Genomic DNA, 10,034 nt, shown 5'->3' with positions numbered 1-10,034 from the left:
GCTGGAAGAGGAGGGAGCCTCATTGTCCAAGTGAAAGTCTGCTCACGTGATATTGGATTCTGCCCTTCATGTAGAAACATGTGAGCCTCTTCCTAGAGTCTGAAGTAGTACACGAAAGGGGCTCACATGAGTCCTGCATGATACATAACACCTGCTGAAATTCCCTCTCCTACACAGCTACTAATGGTACTGGAGCGCTGAATTTTTTTTGCATGTAGTCACCCTAGATACAAACCAGGCACAGGTTTATCACCTCAGTTATTGATAGGTGTTGGCTCAGATCCCAAAGGTCTGTATCTTTGACCAGCTGATCCTTGGTTCATATCCTAAACTATTAACTTCCCATCCACCCCTAGTTTCAAAAGTGGTTTGTCATGTATGAGCTGCTGCTGTTTGAGAAATGCAGCCAAACATACCTATCTAATCAGAAGTAAGTCCTGTGAAGCTAAATGAGACTCCCAGGTAAGAGGGTATATGATTGCTATCTAAAGCCTGCTTTGCCTATAGAACTACTATGGTGGTTTGAGTCTAATCTTGGTTGATTGGAAGTTGCTATCATACAGGCATTTTCCAAGATGCTTTGATCAGCAAATCATACCCTCTACAGGTTCAATAAGCTGCAGTTCAAGAGAGCAAAAGGTAAAGGGATGGGGGGGGGGAAGAGAAAGACTTTTCTCTATAAGAAGTATAACTTCATTTTTGAGATGGCCTTGATAATGGATGTGTGGGCTGCTAATTTAGGATACCTAGTTGTATGTGACTTTAGTGAACCAGGCAGATACTGTACTATGTACTGCACATGTTTGACATGTTGCATCCTATAATTTTGTACTGCTGTGGTTAATGGCGCATGTAAAAATGGACTTAGCCTATGGGAGAAAAAAGGGAAAAAAATTGGTGGGTGGCTTTATGACTCAGCAGTTCCTGTCATCTTCTGGTCCCTGAGAATGTTTTACCATCATATTTTCTAGTGCAGCAAGAAAGATAGAAAACGTAAAAGATACGGTGTCATGATTTTCCCCAAGCACAAACAATGAAATTGCTGTTGATTAAATCCACTGCAATTTTGCGCAAAGATAAAAAGTTTGATCATAAGGAGAGATGGGCATTCAGATTTTGTCAGTGCGTTCTGAAATTTTAGTTGGAAACCACCTCAAAAGATGGAAGGTGGAAAATCTACATCTCCTCCCAGTCCAAATCCACCCCACCCCTGCATTTACGGAAGCCTCGTGCTCCAATGACCTGCGTGCAGGCTTGAGGCGCTTCTGACGTTAAAAAAAAATACGTTTCCCCACACAAAATACGTAACGAACACCCCAGTTACAGAGAGCATGAACGCATCCCTTTGCTGCTACCTTCGGGGGGCGGGGGGGAGCGGGTTGGCACACACACTGGTCCCAGGTCAAAGCTATGCTGAAATCCTGGATTTCTCCATGGTTTTCTATGGGTAAAAATCAGTGGAGGCTGGTGGCCCCGATTTCGGTGGGGCTGTGAATCCATTCTGGATTTCGGTCAGAGCCAGGCTCTAAAGAAGCTGTCCGAAGTGCTGAACCTATTTTGCGGATAGCGTCCAGCACCTTGGATAGCTCCGGCAGAGTTCTGGCTGAAACCTAGAATGGCCCTGCATCCCCACCGAAATCGCAGCCACCAGCCTCCGCGGGTTATCCTGTGGACGGAATGATGCTGAAACCAGATACTGGTCGCTGGTGTCACTCTAAAAAGGTAAAGGTGTCCCCAACCAGTCGTGTCTGACTCTAGGGTGCAGTGCTCATCCCCGTTTCTAAGCCGAAGAGCCAGCGCTGTCCGAAGACGCTTCCGTGGTCATGTGACCGGCATGGCTGAACACCGAGGTGCGCGGAACACTGTGACCTTTCCCGCCGAGGCGGCGCCTATTTATCTACTTGCGATTTCTTGCTTTCGAACGGCTAGGTTGGCAGGAGCTGGGACTGAAGACGGGAGCTCACTCCGTCACGCGGCACTCGGGTCTCGAACTGCTGACCTGCCGACCTTCCAGTCTGCAGTTCAGCGTCTTAACCACTAAGCCACCGCGGCCCTATGCTTGTTTAAAAGGTAAAGGTGCCCCCAGCCAGTCGTGTCCGACTCTAGGGTGCGGTGCTCATCCCCGTTTCTAAGCCGAAGAGCCAGCGCTGTCCGAAGACGCTTCCGTGGTCACGTGGCCGGCATGGCTGAACACCGAGGTGCGCGGAACGCTGCTACCTTTCCCGCCGAGGCGGCGCCTATTTATCTACTTGCGGTTTCTTGCTTTCGAACGGCTAGGTTGGCAGGAGCTGGGACTGCAGACGGGAGCTCACTCCGTCACGCGGCACTCGGGTCTCGAACTGCCGACCTGCCGGCCTGCAGTTCAGCGCCTTAACCACTAAGCCACCGCGGCCCCGACCCGTTGCCTCTCTTTACGAGACGAGCCGCTGTTGTTGCCGGAAGTAGGAGGCGGGCGAGGCGGCGGCGGCGGCCGCGGCGATGCTGCAGGCGGCCCTTCCCGCCCTCCGTCGGGGTCGGCGCTTGCGGAGTCCCGCCCGGGCTGCCGCGACTGTGAGGGGCGGCGGCGGCGGGGCCATGCCTCGGAAGGTCAGCGTGCGAGCGGGGGCGCTCCGCGCCTCGAAGCAGGTGTGCTCTCGAGGAGCAGTTTCGATAGTCCCGTAAAGCGCGCACGGGCGATGCAGAGCCTCACGGCGCGTAAAATGGCGGCGGGCAGATCTGTGGTGGCGGGAGCCGTTCGCCCCCTCCCTCGCGCCTCAGAAAGCGAATGCGGGGCCGGGGAGGGCTTGTTGCGTTCCCAGGGGTGTGAGGGGTGAGCTCCTCGCTGTGGGCAGATGTGAGCTCAGGCTGTCTGGCGCCACGATAAAAAAAAAAAAAAAAAATTATAATGGGGGGAGCCTTTGCGTATGTATTTATTGCGTAACCAAAGCCCGCCCGTGACAGGGTCATCCCTGTCACCCCTTTGCCATTGGCCGGATTATCTTAACCTTCCAGTTTTAATTCGAATTTCCAACCAAAAATTAACGGTGCGATCCTGTACGTGGCCTACTCGGACGCAACAGCCGTTGCGTTCAGTTGGGCTTACTCCAACAGGTGAGTCAGTTCAGGATTGCGGCCAGAGGGAGTGTTCCTGTGGCCCCTAGACGTTGTCTGAGGGGCCATAGGATACTGGGGATGCCCCCCTCCGAGGTTGAAAGATATAGCACCCTGACCTCAGAAGCGGGAGTGGGAGATCCACCCGGCCCCCTTGCAGCTGGCGTGGAAAGAACTGTGCCAGCTGCCACCCAAGTTGAGAAAAAGGACCTCGGAGAGGGGGGAAAGGGGGCGTTCCAATGGGTGGGGAGGGAGGAGACTGGAGAGGCCAGGAGGCGAGCTATCCTGAGCCTCTTCCGGCCTCCTTCCCTCCCCCTCTGAAATGCCATCACAAAAAATTCTATCTAGCAAAAAGTGCAGGGCAGGAGGACAGAAAGGCGAGGATCACCTCGGCCACTCTTCCTGCCCTGCGTTGGATAAAAGGAAGCCTCTGAGTTCAGAGGCTTCTGATCACTGAGGGTAAAATTGATAGGATTGCGTCCTAAATAGATTTTTTTCCAATTAGAAAATGACAGCACTATATGTGATGGGGGGGAGGGCATGTTCAGGGAATTCCAGGAGGAATTAGGGAATTCTGTACCAGAAGCTTTGGTGGAACAGAGCCCATTTTGTCAGATGCATGAAATGTTATCCTCAGTTGCCAGATACATAGGTGTAGAGGGGAGAAATGCAACAACTGGGGCAAAAAAGGTCATAAATGGAAAAAGTCCAGTCTGTGATATTTCTGTGCTAAGCTGAAATGTTTACAAGATAATACAGTGACTATTCACAACAACATTAGTTGACAGTAGCACAGACTTTCTGGCTTGGATATGTTGAGCTCATTTGTAGTCTGAGGGAGAACTCTAGGCTTGATTGAGTGCCAAATGAAATCAAACTTGCTGATCAGTTCTGCTTTCTGCAGCTTCACACTGGAGTCTCCCTTTGAGGTCTTTTTTTTCCTTAAATAATGTTCACATACAGGTCAGCAACAGAGCACTTTAGGAGACTGAAAGGTTCTGCTGGTTTCTAAACATCACTGTTTTTTAGTGTCAGATTTGTATGCATTCTTCTGTGTCGAGGCTCATCTGGCAAAGAGATGGAACTGGGAGGGGAGGAGGGATGTAGCTGGAGCGAACAGACTAGGAGTGGAGACTAGGAGATACAGTCTCCCTGGACTCCCTATTGACACTTCTAGTCTTAAATTGGACTGATTACTTCTCTAATGTCTTATGCAAGGTATAGGAGGATTTTCACCATATTGCTGGCATGAAGCAAGTGATGCCACTCTGTGTCCATAGAGGAGAATAATTATAATAGCATTTATTTTGCATTCAGAGCTCAATTTTGGCAAATGGCAGGTTACAATTTAGAACTGAAGGTAGTCTTTTACAGTCTATATTGTAAAGACATCTTTCTTAAAGGCATTTAACTGCTCTGGCTACCCTATACTGCTATCTATCAAGTTACTCTCTCATATCAAATCCTTTAAGTCCCACTGTATTGAATGCTTCCAGGTAAGTGTGCATATGATTGCAGTCTCACAGCCCAATCCAACGTGTGCTTACTCGAAACAAGTTCCATTTTCTACCATGGACCGTTTGCAACTATGCATGGGTAAGAATGTAGCCTAATTGTTTGAGTTACTTTAGTGTAGTGGATAAGAGACTGAGATGTGACCATCTAAGTCCCAGTTTATGTCTCACATCTTCTAGGTGGCCTTACCTACGTGCTATCTTAGTCTCAGTAACCTGTCTGCAATATGGGGATGATGACATAGATTGCTGTAAAGATTGCTGATATAATGCATGTGAAATGCTGAATGTTCTAAAGCACTACATGAATGCTACTAATCTGGATTTTGAATATCTAAAGCTATTTGTCATTGTTTTATCTGTATAGGTAGACGTTCCTTTACACTCCGTAGCTGTTGTGGGGATGCACATTTGAAAAATGAATTCCTTTAAAAACTTTCAGAAATCTTTTGATCCAGGAGTAAATGCTGACTTTATTACTTTAGTACAGCTGTCTCCACTTTGAGATTGATCATATTAATTTCTCTTCCATTTTAAGGGGAAGGCACAGATTAAGGAAGCTGTAAAACCTTCTGTTCCTTTAGGGCCCGTGGCAACTGATAAAAGTGGTGCTGTTACCATCTCTGTTCATGCCAAACCTGGATCTAAGCAAAATGCTGTAACAGGTATGTTGAAAATCTTGTTTTCTAAAAACTTCAATCCTCACAGGAAGGGAAGACATGCTACACTACAACTATGCCATGTTGCCAGAGGGGATAGAAACATGCTATACAAGTTCTCCTTCATAATAAAAACACCATATCCATAAAAGCAGCAAGATGCGAACCAGTCTAAAACAAATTGGCATAGGTTGGGAAAATGAAACGGTCTTCACTCAGCAACAGAATGACATTTAGGGAACAATGCTATGGCCACTAGTCAGCAGCTAGACGGCCATAGGATATGTGGTTTTCTGGAAACTGACCTTCCTCCCCTTCCACGCTGCCTCTCAGGCAGCGTGGAACAGCCCCATGCTCCGCAATCTGAAGAGGAGAGTGGAGCATCCAAAACAGGGCATTCTGGGGGGTGTTCCGGGGCGGGGAAGGCGGAAATGCTGGTACAAGGGATGCTATGTGTCATCCAGCAGCCTCCTCCCCCGCTCCGCCTTCCCGTGGCTAGACAGCCGAAATCAGCTATAAAATCCTAAAATCCTTGTTACAGATCTGACAACAGATGCAGTGGGTGTGGCCATTGCTGCACCTCCATCTGAAGGGGAGGCCAATGCAGAGCTGTGTCGCTACCTCTCTAAGGTCCTTGAAGTTAAGAAGAGCGAGGTTGTATTGGAGAAGGTACGATGTCTTACATTCTCTCTTGGTATGGTTCATCTTGGGCTCTTGAACCTTTTTCTGGTGCTTAGTGGGGAGAAGTCATTTTGCCAACTTCCATTATACTATAGTGGTGAATATTTTTAATCCAACTGCCCTGCAAAAGGTTGTCTTCAAGAACTAGAAATGGCTGATTTACTACAGGTTTAGGTGGGGAATGGAGGCAGGGAGAGAAGCCATCAGTTAATCTTGTATGCTTGGGGGGATCTTAATGAGAGGTTGTAGGGTAGAGCCACATGTTAGCATTGCTGTGAAATAATGTTATTTGATATTTTCACGTATCTCCACCCTAAGTGGGACACAGGCAGTGCTCACTCCCATATTTAAATATGTTGATTTATTGTGACAGATCAGCACTCTCAAATTATTCAGTGATTATTCTTTGATCACCTCAGACCATAACCTATCAACAAGATTCAGACTGGGAGATAACCTATTACAAATTTGCCATCACTTATTCAGAGTGTAAAGATTAACAATAACTTTATATATTGTCCATGCCATATCAGTTCATCAAATTCTGAGCATTTAAAAAAAGTGATGTTAACATTTCTTGTCATCTGATATGTTAGTACCTGCATAGCACTGGGTTTCCTTAAATGTTTTGATGAACCTTTTGGAGTACTACAAAATGCAAATGTTGCTGTGTTCTGGAGGACAGTAGTTTTTTGGCAAAATTCTCCCTGTCATTATCATTCTAATTTTTTTATGCTTTAAATACTAGACCAATACTTTTTTTAACTCATCAAATGCCAATCCTTCCTCAGGGACCCAGATAACATAATTCTTTCAGAATACCCCTAGGTAACTGAATGTCTTGATGTGAGAAATCCTCTAAAATTATTTTCTTTTATATTAAAACAGGGTGGTAAATCTCGAGAAAAAGTAGTGAAGATCTTGGCACCATTGACTCCAGAGGAAGTTCTAGAGAAGCTGAAAAAAGAAGCTTCCAGCTGAAGCAATAAATGAGCAGTCTCAGCAAGTCTTTTCCTTGGATGTGGAGAACAACAAAGGTCATGCACATGAGAACACATAAAAAAAGTGGCAGGGAACATAACCATGTTTCCATAGAGAACTGTAAAGATTAATTTAAGACATATCGCAAGATGTGGGTACAATAACATCATAACACAAAGTACAAATACTATAATTTCATTTGAGAAAGCCTCAAAAGAGACCGAGACCTGAAAACTGACTACTGATAAACATTGTGGCACAACTTGGATCACTGTTTGAGAAACGCGAAATAGCATTTTTTAACACATTTTCCTAGCTAGGCTGGAAATAAGCAGTAGTAGTGTTTTTCAGAGCATCAAAGGTGATATACAAGATATTGTCTGTGGTGTGTATATTCATCCCATTGGTGTCTCAGATTAAACAGATTTTGCAGGTATTTGTCATGTAGCAGTAACCCTGTAAAACCCTGTTTGACCAAAGTCCACTGTGGGTCAGAAAGATGCATATCTACAGCCAGGCTCCCGCTTTCAGCTCTCTCAAACTATTGTCCGTCTCAATGCCTGGACAATGTTTGAAAGAGCTATTTTGTTTTCATGTTGATAACACACTTCTTCCCCCCCGCCCCCACCCCATTGAAACTATACTGATCTACTCAGATTTGAGCTTGTCATTTGGTATAGCATATGCATAAATATTTGATATCTGCATATGAGGGAGCATTGCTGGTCTCTTGTCTGTTCCTGTTACATTGAGGAAACTACTTTGTAGGTCTCTTCCCACCGCCACCCCTCAAGTTAGGGAAGCTTTCTTAAGATGGTCTGAATTCTGATTTTGCTATGTTCTTCTCAAGAGCTTCCCAGCTCTTCTTTGGAATTAATGTTTTCTGACTGTGTGTTTTGAAGCTGGGCCTTCTACATCGCTGCTTTTTGTTCATATTCTGTTTGCTGCCTTGATCGTGGCCAGGGTGCCTTAGGTGCTTATCCACTCATTTTAAAATAAAATAGGCCTGACATACTGTCAGGTTGATGACTTGTGTCTGTCAGAGCCTCCCACTTATTCTACTAGGATCATATCTAGTCCATGGTTTGTCAAATGCAGCCATGGTAGCTACAGACAGCCATCAGGACTTCCTCTACTGCCATCAAACTGGAGGGCATTCACTCCTTTGACTTGTATGGAGAAAGGTAAGAGGCTTAATGCAGGAAAATATTGGCAGCGGGGACAAGATGTGTTCATCTCCAACCTTGGAGACAATGGGGTCTTGGGGTGGGGAAGCAACTTGTCCCTCCAGGGTTTGTTGGCTGCAACTGAGGAAAAGTCGACTTTCAAAACTATGGCCCCAGTCAACACCCTGTGGTCAGAGCTAAAGACAGTATGATCATCACCTCATTTGTCTAAGAAGTATGCATTCGTTCTTCTTTTCCTTTATGTTCTTCCTCATATTGTTTCGCTCCCAACGGCACTGGTATCATAATGTGAATGACTTATTATTCTCCCTTGCTAGGGCTGTCAGAAAGCCTTGCAGCACAGTCCTGTGCATGTTTACTCAGAAGCCAGTCCCAAAGGGGCTTGGTCCCAGGAAAGTGTGCACAGGACTGCAGCTTCAGCTTATTAATTGCATGAGTCTTGATTGTTGTTTTTTTTACTTCTGTGAAACAAGAGCGTTGAAGGAGGGGAAAAGAAACATTTTTTCTTAGCTTTGAAATGCTGCACGCATATGCTGCAGCAAGCATTTCATCCTGTGTGAGTAGGAGAACCATGGCCAGGTGCAAAAGAGGACAGAGCTCCTGCACTTTTAATAGTTGCCTAGTAAAAGCTACCATTAGGGATGTACAGTTTTTGTCAAATCTGTTCCGTCTGCATTTCGTGGATTGTAGGGTGCCTTTTGTTCTGTTGTCCGCTCATTGATGGAATCGGATTTTTTCCAATTTCCTGAATTTGCGCAAATTTGCACTTGCAAAAATGCACAAATCCCCCCAAAATGTGCAAATCCCCCCAAATGTGCATTTTCATGCTTTAGCCTATGGGGGAAATGTGCATTTTCAGTCGGTGGTTTTTTTTAAATTTTACATATTTTTCTGTGCCTAAATTTGTGTAAAATTCCAGAAAGTAAAAACCCAGTCCACAAGTCCATGGAATCCATGTGACTCAAGAAAACTATTCTGCTGTGGAATCTGCGGGTCAGAGTCATAGAAATCCAAACTCATTTGATTCCATTGTGGATTTCTCCAACATCCCTAGCCGCTATTAAAGGTTCAGGAGCCCTGTCCTCTTTTGCCACCCTATGTGTGAGGAAGGAGGAAGAATCCCCCTTCTAAGATGGTGCCTGCCACATGCCATTTTTGTAAGCACGCATATTAAAAATCTGCTGATTGATTAATCAGGAGCACCATTTTAATTGATCAAAGCAGCTTGAATCGGTCTAACAGATTTTAGTCAGCTGAACATTTGCAGCCCTACCCATCGCCAATCCTAATCATTTGTAATAGTTTACCGAGATGTCACTCAAGTGACATAGAAAGTGTTGGCATGACTTTACGGCTTTGCAATGTAGCACTGGCACAGCAGTTGGTCTTGTTGCATCAGCACTTGGACCGTTGAAAATAAACTTCTGAGTCTTTTGAGTTTTTTCTGCCTTGTTCTAAATTGCTGACAGTCAAGCACCCTTTAATACTGTTTTTTGTTCAACAGTGTTATCAGCTGCAAGATGGGTCAACTTTTCAACATGTTCACACATCCATAGTAAAATTTGCCATGGAATCGTAGAGTTTCCCTTTAGTTTTGTGGCTCTGTTCTCACTACCGCTCTTTGAAGCCCAGCTCTGTTTTTCCCAATTACAGCCATTTAGTGAAGACAAGCACAATGTGAACTTGGTGAAGTTCATATTTTATGCTTCAGTTGGTGGTTAGACACCCACTGAGAATCTAACAATAAACTGAAGTTATTCAAATGTGACTCTGATATGTTCAGGAAGAAATGCTCCCTGAGTTCAATGGGACTTACTCCCAGATAAGCATGCATAGGACTGCAGCCTTAAACTCATATGCATGATTCCTCTTATTTTGCATAATTATTAGGACTGTTTTAGTTACTTTAATTGATGAAATCT

General features: G+C 45.3%; 1 protein-coding gene across 5 annotated transcripts in view; it reads left to right on the top strand.

Moving 5' to 3' along the window:
• Positions 1–2,456: 2,456 nt before the first annotated feature.
• Positions 2,457–10,034, top strand: part of C11H15orf40 (chromosome 11 C15orf40 homolog) — a 35,920-nt gene continuing 28,342 nt past the window's right edge. Inside the window, exons 1-5 of one of the 5 annotated variants that reach the window (XR_014785374.1) lie at positions 2,457–2,586; positions 5,143–5,269; positions 5,805–5,932; positions 6,833–8,691; positions 9,188–9,547. Coding sequence is in view for 2 of the 5 variants with exons in the window: in XM_084817219.1 (XP_084673345.1) it covers positions 2,479–2,625; positions 5,143–5,269; positions 5,805–5,932; positions 6,833–6,925 (495 nt within the window). In the remaining 3 variants the exon portion in view is untranslated. Of the gene's footprint in view, positions 2,626–5,142; positions 5,270–5,804; positions 5,933–6,832; positions 9,548–10,034 lie in introns of those variants that run through there. The other 4 variants (XR_014785372.1, XR_014785373.1, XM_084817220.1 and 1 more) reach the window with 4 other exon arrangements.

Source organism: Heloderma suspectum, chromosome 11 (assembly GCF_057233095.1).
Source record: "Heloderma suspectum isolate Gila_16-S chromosome 11, 16-S_ref, whole genome shotgun sequence".
Lineage (NCBI taxonomy): Eukaryota > Metazoa > Chordata > Lepidosauria > Squamata > Helodermatidae > Heloderma > Heloderma suspectum.
The sequence above is the reverse complement of the archived record's forward strand: the minus strand, read 5'-3'. Positions and strand labels throughout refer to the sequence as shown.